Here is a 22603-nt window from a genome sequence, read left to right on the forward strand (position 1 = left end):
CTCCAGCTTAAGGTCCCCCCCCCAGCTTAGCCACCTAGTCCTAGTAAGTCACCTGCTTCTGGCTCCGCTGGTGCCACTGCATGCCAGATGTGTCACCAAGCACCATCGCTTGTCTGCAAGCAGCACAAAGAGAGTTCAGAGAAACCAAGGCATTTGCCCCATGGCTGCTGTCGTTTATTTCTGTGTGCATGAAGGTAAGAGAGCAGCTATTTTTTCAAGTTTCCAGTCCCAAGAGAGAACTAGTACCCTGCATAGCAAAGCAGATGAAAGCAGGGAGGTGGTCTCAAAAAACCCAAAGAAATACAGCTCCTCTCCCCAATATCAAGGTGAGGTCGCAGGCAGGCTTCCAACTGACAGGAGAAGGGGAGGAAGTGGTGTCTGTGCTTCTTTCTACACTGCCGTGCCCTCAGATGGGCTTCCCTGGAGTGGAGCTTCCCCTGCCCTCAGTGCATCCTCCCGGAAGCCCTTCAGCAGCTGATTCACCAGCGTCTTCTCGCTGTCGCGCTTTGGGCGCAGGAGGGGTGGGAATGGGTTCCCCTTGTACTCAATGACGGCCATCTCAGCACGGTCCAGGTTCTCCCGGTTGGGGATCCGCAGCAGGCGTGTGTAGTTGCTGGAATGTGCCTGGAAGCGAGGAGCCAGCACCTTGAAGAGCTTGTGCAGGAGGTCCTTCTCCTGGGGAGGGGGAGGCAAATAGAGGGGGGCTCAGTTGGGGCAGAGCTGGCAGGAGGCCCTCCCACCCAGAAGGGATGTAGCCTCACCGTCAGCCAGAAGTCGGCCATGCGCATTGCTTGGGGGTCTGTGTCGCCACGCTTGGCATAGTTGATCAGCTGCAGGGAGGGGAGAGAGGAGAGGAGGTCAACGTAAGAACAGCCTGCTGGATCAGGCCAAAGGGGGTTCATGTATGCCCCCAATGGGAAACCTGCAAGCAGGATTCCAGCACAACAGCAATGCTCCCCCACACGTGGTTTCCAGCAACTGTTATTCACAAGCATTGCTGCCTCCAGCTGTGAAGGAAGAGCAGAGCCATCCCGGGTAGGAGCTATCGAGAACTTTGTCCAGTCCTTTTAAAGCCATTCAGGTCATCACTGTCTCCTGTGGAAGGGAGTTCCAAGGTTGAACGATGTTAATCTGCCCTGAATCTCCCAACATTTAGCTTCACTGGAGGCCCACAAGTTGGACTGTTATGAAAACGGAAAAGTACCAAACGCTGCCTACTTTCTTCATAGGGAAGTCCCTCCACCCCCTTGATCCTTGAGCTTTCCCTAACTCTGCAATATCTATTTTGAGGATGCGGCCGCGCCAGATGTTTGCATCATGGCAGTTTCATTTTGCTAATGATACCCAGCAAGTGCTTTGCTTTTTCACGGCCGCGCGCACGCGGAGGGCATTTCACGGGCATTTCTCAGCTGCGCGCCCGCCCGGCCGCCTCGACGCGTGTCTATAGGGCGCTCGCGTTCCGACGTGCCCCGCTCCCGCCCGCCCCGCCCCCTCTCACGTGTTCGGCGTAGAAGCGCATTTCGTCGGCGCGCCCGCGAGGGGCCTCGATCCGCTCGTGGCGCACCAGGGCCGTGACGAGGTTCCGCAGCAGGTCGAGGCGCGAGCGGGGCCCGAGGCCGAGGCGCCGGTGGACGCGGCCATGAGCGATCCACGCCGACGCCGAGAGACGCATCGCGGAGGCACCGAGCAGGCCCACGCCGGAAGCGCCCTTGGTCACGTGGCCCTCGGGGCGAGAGGGAGGCGGACCCCGCCCGGGCCTCGCTTTCATTGGCCTGTGTTCCCGGTGGCGGATATCCCGCCCCGTGACGTCCCGATGGCGGCAGGGCTTGATGCGGCCTGTCCAGGAGGCTCAGTAAGGAGCGCGGTGGGGATGGGGAAAGGATCCGGGGTGGAGGGCCGGGGCGCCGCCGAGATGGCCGGGGCCGCTGTTCGCCTCCTTCGCCCGGGCTGGGGGCCCTGGCGGCCTCCGGGGGGAGCCGGTCCCGCAGCTTGACGCCGCGCGGAGGGAAGCGGGGAAAGGGCGCCGTCGGTTTCCAGGCTGCTTTGATGATTCTGCTGGTCAAGCAGGCGGGCAAATAAATGAGAATACCTGACCAGTTGCGTTGCAGGAACTCGGTTCTAAACCCCCCGATGTAATGCCTGTTCCCCTTCAAAATAAATCCTGGCTATGCCTATTCCAGCGGCACACATTTCTGCTGTGGTTTTGGACAATTACCAAAATATTTTTCAGAGATTTGACTCTTTTCACTTATGCTGCCTACCAATCCTGTTTTGACTTTTAATTCCTTTGAGGATTTTAAGCAGAGGTCAGACCATAGCTGCCAAGTTATCCCTTTTTTTAAGGGAAATTCCATTATGCTGAATAGGCTTCCTCGCGAGAAAAGGGAAAACTTGGCAGCTATGGGTCAGACAGCCACCTGTCAGGGATGCTTTACTTGTGATTCCTGCATTGCAGGGGGCTGGACTAGGTGATCCTGGGGGTCCCTTCCAACTCTATGATTCAGTGTTTCTGTGAATGTGTGAGAGAGACTATAGACGTCTTATAAGAAAGGAAAAAAAAAAATCTCATTTCTGGGGTCCCGTATAGAGCCCCTTGGGAAGGTCTCTATCGGTCGGAGAGAAGAAGCAGAGGCCAACCAGAGTACAGTACAGTATATGGAAGCAAAGCTATATAGAATGTATAGACTTAAATTCCTTGTGTAAATAATAACCTTTATTGTTTTACCTGTACCAGGTTCTTTGACTTATTTACGTACTATGTAAATCACGGAAGGGCATCATGCAATGTGTGGGGGGAAAACACCATTTGACAGCTTTTATGAATGAGCCCTCATTCACTGAATGGAGTGGATTGACATTGTGAATTGGTGTTATTCATTATAGATACAGTAGATGGCGCTGTGTAGCTATCAGAGCTCTTTCACTGCTGGGAAAGGATAAAGTAACTTTATACGTAAGTATCTTCTTATACCTATTTTCATTCGGTTTAAGATAATTTCTTATAACGGACACTCAGCTCCTGCAGGAAACACCGTCCTGGGGAATGAGGAGGTTCTGGAACGTTGCCTTGGTTGAAGGGTTCTAGGTTGGCTGTGCTCACAATAGGTTACCAAGGGTGCTGGGTAGAGGAAAGATGCACCTGGAACCTGGGCAGTACAGAGGGGTGGACGCCTGCTGGCACTGACCATGGCTGGTGGGTACCAGCTCTGGGCACCCTGGTCTCCTCTTGATGAGTCCCTGCAATGGCTGAGGGGTGCCAGGTCTGTTGGCACCAAGCACCCCTTCCGAAGTGGGCAGAGCCCAGCAGCAGCTGACCTGGAAGTGCAGCTTTGCTTCCAGGGACTTAGCCTGGTGTTAGAGCCTGGTGCAAAGATGGGGGCAGGGCAGCCGCAACCTCCTGGAGCAGCTGGAGAGACAAGGGGACGCTCCAGCAGTGTGCACAGGCCACAGGTTGTGCGCCTCTCAGGGCTTGACTCTGTCTTTGGACACCTCGTGACAGCACAGCGCCCACGCTGGACTGGCTCTCTCAGGGTCTCTGAGCCCTCGGCCTTCAATCAAGTCATAAGTCCCCGCCGGCGCTGGCCCCGTGCACTCCAGGAGCCACAAGTGCGCGTGGCTATGGCCATGTGCCGACAGATGCTGCGAGCCATCCTTCTCCTCTATGCTGTCTACAAGAAATGTGCCTTTGCCCTGCAACATTCCCACTGAGAAACTTTCCTGACTAAGAAGGGTCATGGCTACGTGGCACCTTAGCGGATCCCTGTACATGTGCCCCAGCAGGCTGGCCTATTTCCTTGCTCCCTAAAGAACCAGCAGCCTCTATTTCCCAGTCACGTTCCTCCCACTGAGAGACAAAACTTAGTTACCAGTGTCAGACTAAGGTGTCAGTCCATGGAGGGACACACTTCTCAGTTTGCAGAGTCCACCATATATGGCCTTTGATCCCCCGCAAAGAAGAACGGACAAAGGGTCCTGTAGAAACTCTGAAGCTATCACCCTTGCAATATGACAGGCTCTTCAGTGGAAGGAATAGATCAGATACCAAAAGACTATAAAAATAAATAGTTCAAGAGCAGTGGAACTTGGATCTAACTTGAATTTTCCCTCTTCCTTATTGATTTATGATATTCAGAGACATGTAGACAGTTACCTGTAAATATAATTTGTACATCCTTAAGATGGAAAAGTAGTGGGCATGAAAGGCAGTACCGGTAGCAGAAAGTGACATTTGATCTACAAATAATCTGTGACTCAAGTAGAGTGGTTTGGAGCCTGATGATTTCCCCCAAAGCTGCCAACCTCTTGTTTTCAACATGCTAAATGGAGCCTGTAGGGAAAATATTTTTAAAATGGAAGCGGAAACCTATTTGTGAAGCAGAGAGACTTTAAATTTTCAGCACTGGAGAAACATTCTGCTCTACTGAATGAAACTGAAAAACAATTGTAAAATTAGTTCAAATATTCATTACCCAACAAAGGATAATATGTGGAGCTGAAGACCACACAGACATGTTTGTGGATTGCCAGGCGGAGGAGTTTTTAGAGCATATATAGGTATAGATATAGATATATATAACCTTTGGCTACGAAAACTCATCTGCCAATCTTCCTCACCTAACCAAGTGCAGAAATATTTTGGTGGTGAATTATCCCCCGTGTCATCTGCCAGTTTTGCCAACTCAGTCTTCCTCTAGATAATTTATGTATAACTAGAAGCACTAGACCGTCCCCCAGTCACCCCGCATAACACAGCAAGGACGGAATAACAAAAGCCCCACAAATGGATTTCTAAGGTTGGGGCTCAGGTGGGCCTTGATTGACCAGTGGCACTTAACCCACTACTCACAAGCCCCTCCAATCGGTCAGGGAGAGGTGCTCGAGCCCTTTTGAAAGTTGGCAGGGGGCTACCACCTGGAGCTATTCCCCCCCCCCCCCCGGAGTTAGAGTACTCAGGGGATAGCTTGGTGCTGGTTTATTCAGGACAATCGTTTGGACTGTGTTGGGTTCTTGTTTCAGCATCTGGGGCTACGTTAGCCCCCTTCAATTCCTAAAGCTGCTTGTCCAAATTCAGTGATTCCCCCTACCAGATCGACACTTTGGACTTGGAACTCTTTAAGCGCTCAGAGTGGGTGACTGAGATGCAGTTAGAGGAATGAGCTATTCTGGGGTTGGTTGCTATCTGGCAGCGAGAGCCCCTCTTTGGAGGGTGGGGACAGGTGGGCCTTAATCCTCCCTCCCTGCCATAGGCCAGCCTGCTACCTAAGACTGCCCAAGACCCCCAGGCCTCCATCCTGGGTAAGCAGGATACCATTATGGATATGCCACGATGCTTGCCCATTTGGAATGTCTAATGGGAATGGGGCTTTTGAATTCCGAATTACAGCTAATGTAGTTATTGTTCAGTTTTGTAGGATTCCAATCCATGTGGGAATTGCAATGATTTGGTGGCTGAGGAGAAAGCCTTTGGCTCTGTGTGCTTGGAAGTTAAAAGTTGAGTTATGCTGGGAAACTGGTGGGTGAATGTCCAATCTTGCAGGGGAGGGAGAGTAGAAAGCTCCATTGCACAAGGGGAAATCTTTGCACAGGGCTTCCACTGGCAGGACTCGTCAGTTGAATCACACCCTATACGTCCAGATAGTACAACACTAGAGAATCTGATATTGCAGAACACACCCTTACAGTCACCTCCGCCATGGAGGTCCACTGGGGTTAGAAGTGAGGGACAATGTAGGTATGTGCCTTGCTTCATGCTTTTTTGAACCAGGGCAATTATGATTGACAGCTAGAGGATAACTTACCAAGGAGGATGGCAGAGGACTGTTGGTTGGAGGTGGTTTCTGGACAGTGCTGTGGCTGGTTTGGTGCCTGATGCGCTGGGCATCCTACAGTGGAGTCTGCTGTTTGAGCCAGCTCTTTTAGATGATTTAAAATGTGCAGCTCTGTCCTTTGAGGAATTAGTCTTGCCTCAAGGGGCTAGTGACAGTGTTAGAGGGGTCCAGAGAGCCCTTGGCCTCTTCATGAAGGTCGGTTTAGAGGTGGCTTCTATAAAAGTGGGGACAACGGGGATCCTGGAGAGAGAAGCACATATTCCCTTTACTGGATGCACCTGAGATCAAAATACAGGGAACCAGCAAGTGCTCTAAGTCAGCACCCTAAATACTCCTGACTGAACTTGAAAATCTCCTGTGTATTTCTTGCCTTTGCATCTAGATCACCATGCAAAGGAGTTTTTCTGTGAAGAGAAGGAAGGGGGAGGTACCTGGTGGTGTTCACTGACCAACGCTGCCACCAGCCTTTCAGACGCAGCTTTTGTGTGAGTGTTTTGGGGGAGTCTTATCAAGGAATTTCTTGACTGCAAGTTCTCAGTCATCAGATTTCATTGAGCTGGAGACCTTACAGGGAAACATGTACCATACATCACTTGTGATAAGGTTGTTATGCAGTCCGTCCTGTGTCATCTGCACATCCATTTTCACAACACACTCACTTTAGCAACTGGCATACTAGGTGGGGATCAAGTGAGGAGTTGTGGGGGAGAAGAGGAGCTTCCTACTGAAGACTGGGAAACTTAAAATGCCTATTGAAACCACAGTGCTTAAAGGGAAAAGCTGTTGATGATGTGCAGCTTACAGGCATTGCATGAATAAAACAAACTCATCCACCCTTGGGAGCAAACTGTGATCTAGACTTTTGCATTATGGATACGCATGTCAAATTCTGTCTTTTTCAGTGATTTGTAATATACCCTTTTTGACTGGAAACCTTTTGCATGACACATTCCAATAAATGGTTTGCATTTTTGCTTGGTGTCTTTGTAGTCAACTCTCCCATGAGGCAAAGGTTTTACTGACACAGGTTGAGACCTAAGGGAAGCTGAGGCTCAGAGAGAGGGACTCACTCACAACCACAGTAGGAATATCCCTGGCCAGCATGAGGAGCTCTGCATGCAAACTTCTGTGTGCACCGTTCTTCAGCCTGCTCCATGACAAGGGGAGCACATGAGCCAGCAGTCTGGAAGTATGAGTGCAGCTGAATGATGGCAACGGGAAGCAGAAAGAACCACAGGGGGAGTAAAAATGGGTTGTATTTGGTCCAGTACCAAGTAATGCTGTCAGTACAGGGATTTAAGCTTGTGCAAGCTCAACCCCATGCTCCTTAGAAATAGATTTTGGGGTTTCCCCTACCCTCATGAACAGAATTGGGAGGAGGGGAAAACTTTTATTGCTGCAGCAACATATTTTTCACTAATGGAAGAATTGTTATTCCTGGAGCATTAGCTTTTTTTGCTGCTGCATCACACTGTTGACTCATGTTAAACTTGTGGTCCACCAGGACCCTTATATCCTTTTCACATGTACTGCAAGTATGCCGGGTGTTCCCCATTGTATATTTGTGCATTTGGTTCCTCCTACTTAAGTGCGGAAACTGACATTTGTCCCTATTGAAATTCATTTTGTTAGCTTGTGCCAAATTCTCTAAACTGTTATGGTCATTTTGAATTCTGATTCTTTATTCTTCAGCATTAGCTCCCCCTCCCAGTTTGGTGTCATCTGCAAATTCGATGAGCATCCTCTCAATTGCTCATCCAAGTTTGAGTCCCAACTGATATCGGGGAAGTTGAAGGCCCCATGATTAAAATATCTCTTCCTTTTGAATGTTTGGTAATCTGTAATTCCTCCATTGCTTCACTGACAATTTCATTTCCCAGAAGGTGGAAGCAGCAACAAGGGGATCATCTATAGCAATGGATTCAAACTACAAGAAAGAAAATTCCACCTAAACATTAGGAAGAACTTCCTGACAGTAAGAGCTGTTCGACAGTGGAATTTGCTGCCAAGGAGTGTGGTGGAGTCTCCTTCTTTGGAGGTCTTTAAGCAGAGGCTTGGCAGCCATCTGCCAGGAATGCTTTGATGGTGTTTCCTGCTTGGCAGGGGGTTGGACTGGATGGCCCTTGTGGCCTCTTCCAACTCTATGATTCTATATTGGACCTGGTCCTCACCAACAAAGAGGAACTGATTGATGAAATGGAAGTACTGGGAACCTTGGGAGAAGCGATCATGTCCTCTGGGGGGACTCTATACGGCCTCGGTCCAGTATACCTGAAGGAGCGTCTCCACCCCCATCGTTCTGCCCAGACACTGAGATCTAGCGCCGAGGGCCTTCTGGCGGTCCCCTCGCTACGAGAAGCCAAGTTACAGGGAACCAGGCAGAGGGCCTTCTCGGTAGTGGCGCCCACCCTGTGGAATGCCCTCCCACCAGAGGTCAAAGAGAACAACAATTACCAGACCTTTAGAAGACATCTCAAGGCAGCCCTGTTTAGGGAAGCTTTTAATGTTTGATGGATTTCTGTATTTTAATATTTTGTCGGAAGCAAAATTATTATTATTATTATATTATAATTGGCTGTATTGTTTTTTGTTTTTGAATGTGGTAAGATTTGGCTTGGTTTGTTATTAATATGAATGTTTTTTCCTCTTTATTGGAAAATGAATATTATTTATTTATTTATTTATTTATTTGCAAAAAGAAGGAAATAGGGCCAGATGGACCTTGGGTTGAGCTTTGTGTTTATATATATATAACTGGATTTTCGCAAGAAATACAGAAAAAAAGAAAAAGCATACAAAACCACTTTGCCCATTCTTATTCCCCCAAATTCTTCACATTTCAAAAACGATTAAGAATAGAAAAAAACAGCTAAAAAAAAGAAAATACAACAGTTAAAAAGAAAAGTAAAAAAAAAATACATTAACATCATTCTAAAACTTCTGAACTAATCCTTTCTGACTTCCTCACCCCCTTCTTGAGTTCTTGTTATTAAAATAATTCTCGCAGTTCCCAAATCTAACTTCACATTCTTTTTTCTAAATTTTAACTTCTTCATTGCTATTAACCATTCTTTTTATACTTCTACTTCTTTATTACTAACACCCTCTCTCCAAAATTGCTATTATCTAATCACTAATCTCTATCCCTTACCCAAAAATATTTAAACTTAATATCCAAATCTTTAACCCTCACAACGAGTTCCCACCCCCCTTTCCCTGAAATCGGCGTCTCCAGATGCATCAGCCAGGTCCTTAATACAATCCTTAATACATTCCGAGGTCAGACCATATTATATCAAACAATACCAAATAATCCAAAACTCCCTCAACCCACCCCTAGTCTGTCCCAATCCAACTTTTGCTGAACTCTTGCCCTCCTCTTCTGTAATCCCATCACTTTATGTCCTTGCTCATTATCATCCTTTTTCTGCACCCCACCTGTTTGCTTCATCCCCTCTCCCACCGGGGTACTGATTTTTCTATTCTCTTTTTTGGGGTGCTTTTGTATTCCCATCCTACCCTGTTTCACCTCTCTCACCAGTGAAACAGTGTTTTCTCCTAGTTTTCCTCCCTGTTCCACCCCTCCCACCGGTGGAACAGTATTATTCTCACAAATTAAGTCTATTGGTTCAGCATATTGTCCTTCAATGTTGCCTTTCTCCTTTTCTGGTTTTTTTGCATAAGACACACCAACACAGTCCTGCTCCTCCAATCTTTTTTCTTCTCTCTTCTCTTGTTTTTCAATTTCAGTTAGTTCCTCTGTTTTAAAGTCTGAAACAAATACTTCCACAGTCTCATCTCTCAAGAGGCATACATCAAGTTTGGAGATACTCACTTCCTTTGTAAGTTCCAGAATTGTTGACAATATTAAATCCCACTGTGTGTCTTCCTCTCTGCTCTCTAGAACCTTCTCTCCCAGTCCTTTGCCAAAAACCTCCTCCATCTTTATTGCAGGCAGGCAGTGGAATTGTTATTTTTATCCAATATAGATGAAAAGTCAAAAGATCTAGTCCCACTTGGTCAGAATCTCTCCTTTCACTCCTTCTCCCCCCCCCCAAAGTCAGAACTGAGCAGTCTTAAAGCAAAACAAATCCTCATTATCTGTTCACAACTCAAAGTTACAATATACAGCTCTCAGTCTCTCACACTCAGCCAGACGCATTCCTTTGTATTGTGACGTCACTCAGCAGACTGACTGAGCCTTCCTTTGACCCGATTCCAGGTTTACAGGGGTTTTTCCCCATGTTAAATCTCAGTCTTTTGCAGAGATGAATACACCGCTTACTTTTCCCTTTACTCTGCATCAGGAAAAAGTTCTTTTGCAGTATTTCTGGGTTTTCCAAGCTTACTGCGTTATTTGATACTCAGTTGGGGGGGGGGATGACTTCCTTTTTTCTCCGCCTCCCAATGCCGAATTCTTATTCCAAATTAGTTAATTTCAACTTACTTCGTCCAAATCGTGACTTTTTCAGGAAGAATCCACCGCTTGCAGGCTGCAGGCTCAGGGCTTCGCTTCTTGGAGGTAACGATGGTGCCCAAAATGGCTCCTGCGACTGCCACTCAGCTAGCTCTTAGGGGCTCTTGCGGGCTTCCCAGGCAGCTGAGGAGTCGCTTCTGGAGCTCTGCCAGGCAAAATTTGCCCCCTGGACGCTCAACCAGGGGTATTTATGGGGATCCGCGTGCCCCCGCGGATTTCCCCCCCCCCTCCGCAATGCCAGAAACCTCAGAGATGAGGTTTCTGCGCCTTCATGCCAGCGCGGCAGACCGGAAGTGAGCTTTGTTGGCTTTGGTTGCTGTTGTGGCCCCAACTGCTTAGCAGGCACCCCCAAACTGCGGCCCTCCAGATGTTTTGGCCTACAACTCCAATGATCTCTAGCTAACAGGGCCAGTGGTTGGGGAATATGGCAATTGTAGTCCAAAACATCTGGAGGGCCGAAGTTTGGGGATGCCTGGCTTAGAGTGTTTTAAATGGCCTTTAGCATTATAATAATTTTAAATTGTTTTCAACTGTTGTCAACCTGTTTTATAAAGGCTCTTTGGGGGATGTGCCCCAGAGGAGAGGAGCAGGGCCGCCCCAATCACAGTGGTTTAGGGTAGGGAGAGGTATGGAGGGGGGGCAGGCCAGGTAAGTCGCACTCGTGCCAGCCCCTCCTCCAACCTGGGGAATTGTGCTGGTCCTATCATCCAGCCCTCAGTCTGTGACTACTATTGTTGAACGCCAGGGCAGCTCAGATTTAAATAATTTTTATTTAAGAAGGGTAAATAGACATAAATCTGACATCAGGAACCACAAGACAGAGAAACCAGTAGGAGAACACTTCAATCTCCCAGGACATTCTATACAAGATCTCAAAGCAGCTGTTTTATTACAGAAAAATTTCAGAAACAGACTGGAAAGAGAAGTTGCTGAATTGGAACTCATTACCAAGCTTAAAACCATGGAGCCACCTGGGATGAACAAAGACATCGGATTCTTATCTCATTATGCATGATCAAGCTTTCTTTAGCACCTCAGCCCTTGCTTTTCCCCCGCAGGACCTATTGCAGTCATCAGCAGCCGTTAACAGCCATCCACAGGTTTACCACTCCCATCAGCCCATCACCCATTCCCTCCCACCCCACCCTCTTTATATACATAAGGGTCTGGCTCTTCTGTTTCAAGTGTATCTGAAGAAGTGTGCATGCACACGAAAGCTCATACAAAAATAAAAACTTAGTTGGTCTTTAAGGTGCTACTGAAGGAATTTTTTTTGTTTTATTTAAGATTTATTTAAGATTTAAATAATAATAATAAGGTATACCACCCTATACCTGCAAGTCTTGGGCGCTTCACAGGATAAAATCATAATATTAAAACAGGAAATGCATAAGATAAGATACAAGATAAGATAAATACTTTATTGTCATTGTACAGTACATAGTACAACAAAATTGAGTGCTATCCCATAAAAGCAAAACAAAACCACAATTACAGCCACACAAACACACACACACACACACACACACATCACAACTCCCCAAGATCATATTATTTAGTTACAGCATTTAAGATGGATATAGCTCTTGGATAGAAACAATTTTTTAATCTATTTGTTTTTGATTTAATTGTTCTGTATCTCTTGCCCGAAGTCAACGGTGCAAAAAAAAAAAAACTACAGTGTATCCAGGATGAGATGAATCCTGTAAAATATCATTTGCTTTTTTAAGGCAACGGGATCTATATAGTTCTTCCAGAGATGGGAGAGGATGGCCAATAATCTTTCGGGCTGTGGTTATGACCTTCTGGAGCACTTTCCTATCCATGATCTGATTATAGATGAGAATGTTGATCTGGCCTGTGTCACTGAGACCTGGGTGGCTGAGCAGGGTGGAGTTGGTCTCGCTCAACTTGCCCACCTGGGTACTTCGTGCAGCATCAGGGCAGACTTGGGGTTCAGGGAGGGGGAGTTGCTGTGGTCTATAGAGATTCTCTAGAGATGAATTTTAACAAGGAGAAATGTAAAGTACTACACTTGGGCAAATAAAATGAAAGGCACAAATACAGGATGGGAGACACCTGGCTTGAGAGCAGTACATGTGAAAAGAATCTAGGAGTCTTGGTAGACCACAAACTTGACACGAGCATAGCTGCCAAGTTTTCCCTTTTCTCGCGAGGAAGCCTATTCAGCATAAGGGAAAATCCCTTTTAAAAAGGGATAACTTGGCAGCTATGGACATGAGTCAGCAGTGTGATGCAGCAGCTAAAAAAGCCAATGCAATTCTGGGCTGCATCAATAGGAGTATAGCATCTAGATCAAGGGAAGTAGTAGTGCCGCTGTATTCTGCTCTGGTCAGACCTTACCTGGAGTACTGTGTCCAGTTCTGGGCACCACAGTTCAAGAAGGATACTGACAAGCTGGAACGTGTCCAGAAGAGGGCAACCAAAATGGTCAAAGGCCTGGAAACGATGCCTTATGAGGAACGGCTTAGGGAGCTGGGTATGTTTAGCCTGGAGAAGAGAAGGTTAAGGGGTGATATGATAGCCATGTTCAAATATATAAAAGGATGTCATATAGAGGAGGGAGAAAGGTTGCTTTCTGCTGCTCCAGAGAAGCGGACACGGAGCAATGGATTCAAACTACAAGAAAGAAGATTCCACCTAAACATTAGGAAGAACTTCCTGACAGTAAGAGCTGTTTGGCAGTGGAATTTGCTACCAAGGAGTGTAGTGGAGTCTCCTTCTTGGGAGGTCTTTAAGCAGAGGCTTGACGGGCATATGTCAATAATGCTTTGATGGTGTTTCCTGCTTGGCAGGGGGTTGGACTGGATGGCCCTTGTGGTCTCTTCCAACTCTATGATTTATGATTTTCTCTCTCCAGGCTCTCTGTCCAGCTAAGGGGTAATACTGTGTTGTTGTTTTTTAAGTGTTTTACTGGAAGTTCCCTTAAGCTCTGACCAAAAAAAGAGAATAAATGTTCTGTATATTTTCTGGTCACCAGCAATGGGGAACTAATAAGATTGCTTAAACAAGGATTGCTTAAACAAGATTCGATTATGATGAGCAGTTGGGGAAATAAGGAATATTTCCAAAAACTGTTTGCAAAGCTGGCACTTCCCCATTCTTAAAGCTCAAGCACAGAGACATGGGATCAGAAGGGCCCTGGGCTCCTACTTACATCCTGATTTAGGTTTCACTTCTGATGTGTCATTCTCTGTCCAAGTACAGCAATTCTGCTCCTAGCCAGACTACTCTTTTGCTGCAGTACGTGGGCATTTATGACTGCAGTGGGAAATTGATGGCCTCATCCATCATGCACCTGATCCCCATTACCCAACCCTGCTTGAACCCAGCAGTGCCCTTTAACCTAAGAGGAGAGATGTGTGTTGTTTGATATAGCTATCTTGTGGTGCCATATCTGACGTTTGAGTTTTCCCCTCAGCTGACAGCTTCAGGAAGGCAGTTGCACCTGATGTAGGAAGAAAGGGTTAGGCACAGCCTCTTCCTCAGCACTGCAGATTGAGGTTGAATCCTGACAAGACAGAAGTACTGTTTGTGGGGGACAGGAGGCAGGCAGGTGTGGAGGACTCCCTGGTCCTGAATGGGGTAACTGTGTCCCTGAAGGACCAGGTGCGCAGCCTGGGAGTCATTCTGGACTCACAGCTGTCCATGGAGGCGCAGGTCAATTCTGTGTCCAGGGCAGCTGTCTATCAGCTCCACCTGGTACACAGGCTGAGACCCTACCTGCCTGCGGATTGTCTTGCCAGAGTGGTGCATGCTCTGGTTATCTCCCGCTTGGACTACTGCAATGCGCTCTACGTGGGGCTACCTTTGAAGGTGACCCGGAAACTACAACTAATCCAGAATGCGGCAGCTAGACTGGTGACTGGGAGCGGCCGCCGAGACCACATAACACCGGTCTTGAAAGATCTACATTGGCTTCCAGTACGTTTTCGAGCACAGTTCAAAGTGTTGGTGCTGACCTTTAAAGCCCTAAACGGCCTTGGTCCCGTATACCTGAAGGAGCGTCTCCACCCCCATCGTTCTGCCCGGACACTGAGGTCCAGCGCCGAGGGCCTTCTGGCGGTTCCCTCATTGTGAGAAGCCAAGTTGCAGGGAACCAGGCAGAGGGCCTTCTCGGTGGTGGCGCCTGCCCTGTGGAACGCCCTCCCATGAGATGTCAAAAAGGAAAACAGCTACCAGATTTTTAGAAGACATCTGAAGGCAGCCCTGTTTAGGGAGGCTTTTAATGTTTAAGAAATTAGTGTATTTTAATGTTTCTGTTGGAAGCCGCCCAGAGTGGCTGGGGAGACCCGGCCAGATGGGCGGGGTATAAATAAATAAATAATAATAATAATAATAATAATAATAATAATAATAATAATAATATGCAGACCCAGTCCAAATAAAGCCAGGCCTGGTCCTTTGGAGGGATAATAGAATCCCTGGAAAACTTCATAATAATAGGATGTACCAGAAGTTATAAGCAGGAGAAAGTCAGTCAGGAAGTAATGGGAATATTATAGTGTGTGTTCCAATTTTAAATTGACTGCAAACTTGGGGCCCATTTTCCAATCTATCTGACATTTGTAAGTCACCCCAGAAATCTATCACTAGTTATCTGTGTAAGGTCACTAGTTTAGACAAGAGCTAGAAGCTGAGTGGTGGGAGAGATGGCAAGGAAGCATGAAGGTAGACTGCGGGAGATTATGGAGTTTATGATGTGTATGTGTGTGGCAGTGCTTCGCTGCTGTCACAGCAAGATCACATGTGGGATAAGTGATCTTTTCTGGTGTGTGTGTGTGCCCATACAGCTCCTTGCCAGGGGTGCAAGGGACCTAGATACGCCTCTGCATCTCCCTGCAAATTATGATGAGATGATGATGCTCAACCTAATTCTGTTCTTTCTATTTACCCATCAAGCAAGAAAAGAGTTTGGTTTATGTTCAATTTATTGAAGATTTTCAAGCAGAGAAGCTCGCAATCCAGAGCAAGATGACTGACCACCCCAGACACACTTAAAAAGAATAATCACTTTCCCTCATTCATATAGAAAGAGGGCCATTTCCCTCCACCACGGGGTGGGGCACAACATGCAAATGCTGGCGCAGAAAGAAGCAGCTGGATTTTGATTATATGGCAGTAGCTAGCTGTTTCATCAAAGGGAATCTCAAGAGAAATGCAGGAATTCATTCAGGACCATGGAACTCAGAGTCTGCAACCTCTTGTCCACTTTGAGAGATCTTGTCCTTTGCAATATGTCCTCCAAGCAACCCTAAAAATCAGAATGAGAGCAAAAAATAAAGCAAGGGAAGCCACATGACTGTTGCTTGTATAATTACAGGTGTGGTGGATCTTCTTTAAAAGCTCCACAACATTTCCAAGTGAGGCATTTCTGCCAGCTGCAGGGTCATTCTTCCTGTTCATTGTCTCTGCTGATGATCAGTTTTGGTGGTCAACAGGAAGTCTACCTACTAACAGCCCATGATGCCCTTCTAGCAAAATTATGCTTCCCATCCCATCCCATGGAACTTTACTGCTCAGTCATGGATACAGCTGCCGAGCTGCTCAACTGCCTCATTCTGAGCGACTGAATTTGTATCCACCTCCCATGTCCCGGTTCATGACTAGGGGCTTCCAGATTTCACAGTCCTGCCACTGAGGACTTCTTGGATCATTCTTTGTCTAGCTCCTCCCCTTTGACCTTACCGCCTTGGGTGACCCTGCTGGGAGTACAAGACTCCCGATGGCTTCGCTCACAAGGGTCATAGGAACGTGCAAGCCCTCACACCACGACAAGGTGATGATCCAGTGAGTGAGAAGCACATTCAGAGGCACAATGTGCCTAACAATGAAGGTGAAACAGAGTCATTGTGGCTGCTACCGGTAAGCATTGATCGCCTTCTGTGAAAGACCTCCAAGCAACCTTGGGAAGTGAACCATCTGCCCCAGGACTTCACTCCAGCCCATGACAGAACTTAGACTGTCTCCTCCTTTCCTGAATTCCAATTTATTTATTACTACATTTATACCCCACCTTTTCTCCAAGGAGCTCAAGTGGCATACATGGTTCTTCCCCTTAGAAAAACACTGTGGTGTAGGCTGGGTTCTGAAACAGTGACTGACTCAATGTCAACCTGTGAATTTCCTGGCTGAGTCAGGATTTGATCTCTGGTCTCCCAGGTCCTCTCTTACCACTACTACACATTGGCTCAGTTGCCAAATCTTTTTCTTAAATCCCCACCAAGACTAAGAGCTCCTAGTACCCACCAGCCATCCAAGTGTTTGCTGCACACAGTAGTGGCTGGCTTTGTGATGCAGGTGGGGCTGTGGTCTTTTCCTAGCTTCCCAGCACCATGCGATGCTGCCAGTTACTCAGAGGAAGTGGGGGAAGACAGCAGGGTCCCAGAGCAGTGAGGGTACTACTGGCTGTACATTTAAGGAAGCGTCTTTAGCTCTTGTCAGCGCCTATTGGAGAAGGATCTTTAGCTGCCAGCTATACAACAGTCAAGTGAAACCATATTTTTCTACATAGTTATGTGAACTGAAAACTTGGCTAGTATTGAATGTTCCAAGCACTGAGATATTAGCACTTACCATGCATTCATCCCTTGGGGGTCACGGACAATTCTCTTGACACAGTTAATATCATTTGTGATGTCATCATTTAAGAACGCTGGCAAAGAAAAGGAAGTTACTGGGGATTCCTAAAATGCAAAACCCAGAATACAAACACCCCCAAGGTTGCAGGGGCTGCCGCTGAACTGTGGAAAACCTTTTCCTAGAGGTCCATCCAACTCCAAGCCTGAATACTTTTGGGGAGCACTTAAAGCATTTCCCCCTTGAGCTGGCATTCAATTATAGCACCAAGCAGGGGATCCCTTCTAGTCAGCTGAATTCTAGCCAGAGAAAGAAATCAGTTCTTTATAAATGGCCCATCTCATCCTCCATCCAGACAAGCAAGGTCACAGTTCCAGGACACATTGCACCCAGGTAAAAGCAGGAGGATACAGAGCAGAGGCGGTGGAACAGAGCATGGCCTAGTGAGAGGTCATGGCCTAGGGCAATATTTCCCAGTTTGTGGGTCATGACCTGCAAGTGAGCAGCCAAACCAGTTGAAGTGGGTCGATTGCTTCAGTGCTACCCCATTGGAATACTTTGGTAAGGAGTTCTAGGACCTTTGTTCACACAACTGCCTGCCTCCAGATTACTTGAAATGAAAGGTTGGGAAAGAAAGGAATGAGCTGTGGGGTTATCCCTGTGTGCTCAGGGTGCTGCTGCCTGCCAGCAAGCTGTGAGTGCCTTGTTTGTCCCATGGCAAGTAAGGCTAAATGGAATGGAGGGAGTGGGGAGGAACAGCAGGGATGTCCCGGCACATTCAGGATTCTGGTATCCACCAACTTTGTGCTAGGGACGTCTTGTTTAAAAGGGGTGGGAAAGTAAAGGAGAGGCTGAGGTCTCCTCCCAGGATCAGGGGAATGTTGCTGCCTGCAAGTGGGCACTGTTGGCAGATGGTTCTTTAGCCTTAGGAAGATGCTTTTTAGAAGTGGGATGTTAGTGCTCAAGTATGTGTGACTGCGAGAGAGATGTGCAAGTTGTGCGAGGAAGGTGGGAGAGATGTATTTGTGTGTGTATGATGGAAGAAGGGAGGGACAGATTTACATGATGTTTCATGCAAGTGAGAAAAAGGGGTTACATGTATGTGTGCTCAGAAGGGAAGATATGTACTTGAGCAGAGAGGGAGAGTAGTCTGTGTCTGTGTCTGAGGGGCTGAGATGTGGCGTGGGGGGGCCAGGGGGGCTATTGCCCTGGCACACATTTCTGAGGGTGTGCAATCGGGTATCCCCATGAGACCTAGAATCATAAAGTTGGAATAACAACAACAACAACAACAATTTATTATTTATACCACGCCCATCTGGCTGGGTTCCCCCAGCCACTCTGGGCGGCTTCCAACAAAACATTAAAATACAGAAATCCATCAAACATTAAAAGCTTCCCTAAAGAAACTACAAGGGCCATCCAGTCCAACCCTCTGCCAAGCAGGAAACGCCACCAAAGCATTCCTAACAGAATGGAAACTCCACCACACTCCTTGGCAGCAAATTCCTGGCAGCTGAGGCACAGCGGCAGGCAGGTTGGTCTGGTGGGCAGGTGGATGGAGGCGGCAGACAAAGAGCCTATTTGAGGCGGGCTCTATCCACCCTCTGCATGCCACCTCCTGGTGCCCGCCCCAACCGCCCAGTCCACCAGGAGAAGGGGACGACAACCCACAGTACGCTGCTGGTGACAGGGGGGGGGAGGGATGCACGCATGCACATGTGGTGCATGAGAGAGAGAGAGAGGAAGACAAGCACCTAAGCAGAGAGAGAGAGGCATATCTGAGTGTTTGTATATCTGTGCAGTATAAGGTGGAGCAAGATTAGAAGTGTGAGTTTTGAAGAATGTGCTGTGTCTTTTTCTGTGTATTATTTCAGAAAGCGTAAATTAGGTAGAATCACCTTCAAATGTGAACTGAATTAAAGAAGTGTCAGCTAGCATTCCCTGCAGTATCAAGTTGCTTACCATTGCAGGAGCTTCTACACCCATTGGCTGTTGGACGATGTCCATTGTCGCACCACCAGCGGCTGTTTATCTGAAAGATTCCATAGTCACGACTGCCGTCAGAGTTTGGTGGCCCCACGGCTCTGGTGTTAAATCTGCTTTCATGATAAGCGGCACAGAGCCCTGGAACAAAGTGAACAAGGACTACAATTTGGGTATACGCTCAGTGTGCAATCTTTTTTGTCAAAGTTTTGAAACAGAATAATTTAAAAACATTCTTTCAATGTTCACGATGGAAGCTGCCTGTAACATCTACTCCCCCCCCCCAATGGTCTTAAATAGAAATTTGCACAAACAACGAATGAAAGTTGGGACATTTTGATGGGCAGCAGGGTGTGTGAACCTTTTCCTGAAAAGAAGTCCCCATTTCAGCTTTGCCCTAAAAACACCAGCAATTGCAAAGATGAAGGGAAAGGAAGAGCAAACTCACAGTTGGCCAGGCTGACGCGATGGTATCCATCCATCCCACCCTGTTTCAAACGTGCAGCCAGTTCACATCTCTCATACACTTTGGCTTCATTCCCTGCAAGGAGGAGGCAGAAGAGAGTAAGGGCCAGAACCTTCATCTCTGCAGTTCCCTGGAGAATGATGTTTGGATTCCCTGGGATCCCCAGTGTCTTTTGTAGACCAAAGTTTTGGGCGGAGTCCAGATGGTGAGCAGAACACTGATGGGGGGAGGGGAATAAGTATTGATAGGAACCCCGCCCCCTGCAAAAAAAAACCAGACACATGGTGCAATTCTGGTTTGATATATGATAGCAGTGTGCAACTTAGGAAATATCTCAACATTCACTTAACACAGGGGTGTCAAACTCAAATTCATCGGGGGCCGCATCAGCAGTTTGGTCACCCTCAAAGGGCCGGATGTATCTGTAGGACTATGTGTCCACTCTTTATTAACATAAATTATTGTCACTGCATTCAATTATTACTGTTTTTGTAATAATGTAAGTAATAACTAGCTCTGAAAGCAGAAACATAGTCAGAATAATGGCAAGTAGATATTCAAATGTACAATTATTGTACAATTTATTGAAAAATGATTTTTGGTAACTGCACTGGGTGGTGGAGGCTCGCTAGGGTTTCATGCAGGACCTTTGCAGAGCTTGCAAGCAGCCCTGCAAAGGTCCTGCATGAAATGTTGGGGATCCTTCTGCATGCAGGACAGATGTTCTGCCAGTGAGCCACCACCCTTCACCAAAGGGACTGGCTGAGGTTGACTCACTGAAGCTGCTCTCCTGGTTCCAGGGTTTAAGGGCCAGAAGTATAAAGCAGCATCCTATGTTTCTGAGGAGAGGGAGAGGGAGGGGAGGAAGGAAGGAAGGAAGGAAGGAAGGAAGGAAGGAAGGAAAGAGGGAGTGGGAGGGAGAGGGAGAGGGAGAGGGAGAGGGGAAGGAAGGAAGGAAAGAGGGGAGAGAAAGAAGAGTAGGAAATAAGGAAGGGAATAAAGAAGGAAAGAAAAAGAAAGAGGGAGAAAAGACGGAAAGGGAGAAAGAAGGAAGGAAGTAGAGAGGGAAAGAAAGAATAAGAATGAGGGAGAGGAAGAAAGTTGGTAAGGACGGAAGGAAGGAAGAAAGGAAGAAAGAAAAGAGGGAGCAGGAGGGAGAGAGGAAGGAAAGAGGTGAGAGAAAGAAGAGTAGGAAAGAAGGAATAAAGAAGGAAAGAGAAAGAGGGAGAGAAGACAGAGATAAAGAAGGAAGGAAGGAGAGGGAAAGAAAGAATAAGAACGAGAGAGAGGAAGAAAGAAAGGGAAGGGGGGTGGGTCGCCGCCTTGATTCAGCGCCAGAAAAGAGCGCGAAGGGACCCAGGGGCAAAAAGCATTTCCCCGGCCCCAGCTGTTTGTCGGCGCTTTGTTGGCGCGGCGCTTCAGCAGCAAGGTCCCACTGCTGGGTCCCGCTGGCTGGGGCGCTCGGCGGGCCACATGATGAGGTCTGGCGGGCCGGATTTGGCCCCCGGGCCTTGTGTTTGACACCCGTGACTTAACATTTTCAACAGAATAGATTAAAGCAGGCAGCATGTATGTGCTCAAAGATTTAGCATCTGTGTAATATTAAATAATTACCTAATAGGAAAAAAGCAATTTGTTTGTGTTTTCCAGCAAAAACAATCAAGAGAGTCTTGTGGCATCTTAAAGATTAATAAATGAATAAGGCAGATATTAAAAGCACAACTTCAGGCAATACCAATGAAATGGAAACATGGAAGGTGCCTAAAGAAGCCAGGGTGGCTATCTAAAGAACTTTTAACTGAGTTAGGATTTAAAAGGGATATGTACAAAAAATGGAAAAGGGGGGAAATCTCCAGAGAGGAATTCAAACAAATAGCCAGCACAAAGTCAGAAAAGCTAAAGCACAGAATGAACTCAGACTTGCTAGAGAGGTTAAAAGCAACAAAAAGGGCTTTTATGGGTATGTCCATAGCAAAAGGAAGAACAAGGAAACAGTGGGGTCACTTAGAGGAGAAGATGGTGAAATGTGAACAGGGAACAGAGGAAGGGCAAAAGTCCTCAATACCTTCTTTGCCTCAGTCTTCTCCAAAAAAGAAAACAATGCCTGACCTGAAGAATATGGAGCAGATGATTCAGCAGGGGAAACACAGCCCAGAACAAGTAAGGAGGTATTACAAGAATACTTGGCTAGTTTAGATGTATTCAAGTCTCCAGGGCCAGATGAACTACATCCAAGAGTATTAAAAGAACTGGCAGATGTTATTTCAGAACCACTGGCAGTAATCTTTGGGAATTCCTGGAGAACAGGCGAAGTCCCAGCAGACTAGAGAAGGGCAAATGTTGTCCCTATTTTCAAAAAGGGGAAAAGAGAGGACCCAAACAATTACCGTCCAGTCAGCCTGACATCAATACCAGGAAAGATTCTAGAGCAGATCATTAAGCAAACGGTCTGTGAGCACCTAGAAAGAAACTATGTGATCACTAAAAGTCAGCATGGGTTTCTGAAAAATAGGTCATGTCAGACTAATCTGATCTCATTTTTTGACAGAATTACAAGCCTGGTAGATGAAGGGAACGCTGTGGATGTAGCCTATCTTGATTTCAGCAAGGCCTTTGACAAGGTGCCCCATGATATTCTTGTAAAGAAGCTGGTAAAATGCGGGCTAGACAATGCTACCATTCAGTGGATTTGTAACTGGCTGACTGACCGAACCCAAAGGGTGCTCATCAATGGCTCCTCTTCATTTTGGAGAGAAGTGACTGGTGGGGTGCCACAGGGCTGTGTCTTAGGCCCAGTCTTATTCAACATCTTTATCAATGACTTGGATGATGGGCTTGAGGGCATCCTGAGCAAGTTTGCAGATGACACCAAATTGGGAGGGGTGGCTAATACTGTACCCCAGAGGACAGGATCACACTTCAAAATGACCTTAACAGATTAGACAACTGGGCCAAAGCAAACAATATGAATTTTAACAGGGAGAAATATAAAGTACTACACTTGGGCAAAAAAATATGAAAGGCACAAATACAGGATGGGTGACACCTGGCTTGAGAGCAGTACATGTGAAAAGGATCTAGGAGTCTTGGTAGACCACAAACTTGACATGAGTCAACAGTGTGATGCAGCAGCTCAAAAAGCCAATGCAATACTGGGCTGCATCAATAGGAGTATAGCATCTAGATCAAGGGAAGTAATAGTACCACTGTATTCTGCTCTGGTCAGACTTCATCTGGAATACTGTG

The 22603-nt window shown here is 47.0% G+C and overlaps 3 protein-coding genes across 6 annotated transcripts; 1 reads left to right on the plus strand and 2 right to left on the minus strand.

Moving 5' to 3' along the window:
- Positions 1–53: 53 nt before the first annotated feature.
- On the minus strand, positions 54–1714 carry MRPL17 (mitochondrial ribosomal protein L17). Its single transcript, XM_035100668.2, has 3 exons — positions 1499–1714; positions 762–830; positions 54–675 (listed from the first exon to the last, which is right to left on the minus strand). The coding sequence occupies exons 1-3, from the start codon at positions 1670–1672 to the stop codon at positions 391–393; spliced, it is 528 nt and encodes a 175-aa protein (XP_034956559.1). The 5' UTR covers positions 1673–1714; the 3' UTR covers positions 54–390.
- Positions 1715–1780: 66 nt separating this feature from the next.
- LOC118077196 (FANCD2 opposite strand protein-like) lies at positions 1781–12916 on the plus strand. 4 transcript variants are annotated; one of them, XR_009558348.1, is made up of 3 exons: positions 1781–1852; positions 2884–2953; positions 6211–12916. XR_009558348.1 is itself a non-coding variant. In XM_060280447.1 (2 exons), the coding sequence occupies exon 2, from the start codon at positions 3187–3189 to the stop codon at positions 3706–3708; it is 522 nt and encodes a 173-aa protein (XP_060136430.1). In that variant the 5' UTR covers positions 1781–1852; positions 2884–3186; the 3' UTR covers positions 3709–12916. The 4 variants fall into 4 exon arrangements, 1 of the variants encoding a protein (XP_060136430.1); XM_060280447.1 differs by having other exon boundaries at positions 2884–12916; XR_009558346.1 differs by lacking the exon at positions 1781–1852 and having other exon boundaries at positions 1874–6313; positions 7709–12916.
- Positions 12917–15239: 2323 nt separating this feature from the next.
- LOC118077197 (lysozyme C-3) lies at positions 15240–19513 on the minus strand. The gene is made up of 4 exons (XM_035100671.2): positions 19340–19513; positions 18871–19032; positions 16903–16981; positions 15240–15580 (listed from the first exon to the last, which is right to left on the minus strand). The coding sequence occupies exons 1-4, from the start codon at positions 19473–19475 to the stop codon at positions 15514–15516; spliced, it is 444 nt and encodes a 147-aa protein (XP_034956562.1). The 5' UTR covers positions 19476–19513; the 3' UTR covers positions 15240–15513.
- Positions 19514–22603: the final 3090 nt, after the last annotated feature.

This window comes from Zootoca vivipara, chromosome 11 (genome assembly GCF_963506605.1).
Source record: "Zootoca vivipara chromosome 11, rZooViv1.1, whole genome shotgun sequence".
Classification (NCBI taxonomy): domain Eukaryota; kingdom Metazoa; phylum Chordata; class Lepidosauria; order Squamata; family Lacertidae; genus Zootoca; species Zootoca vivipara.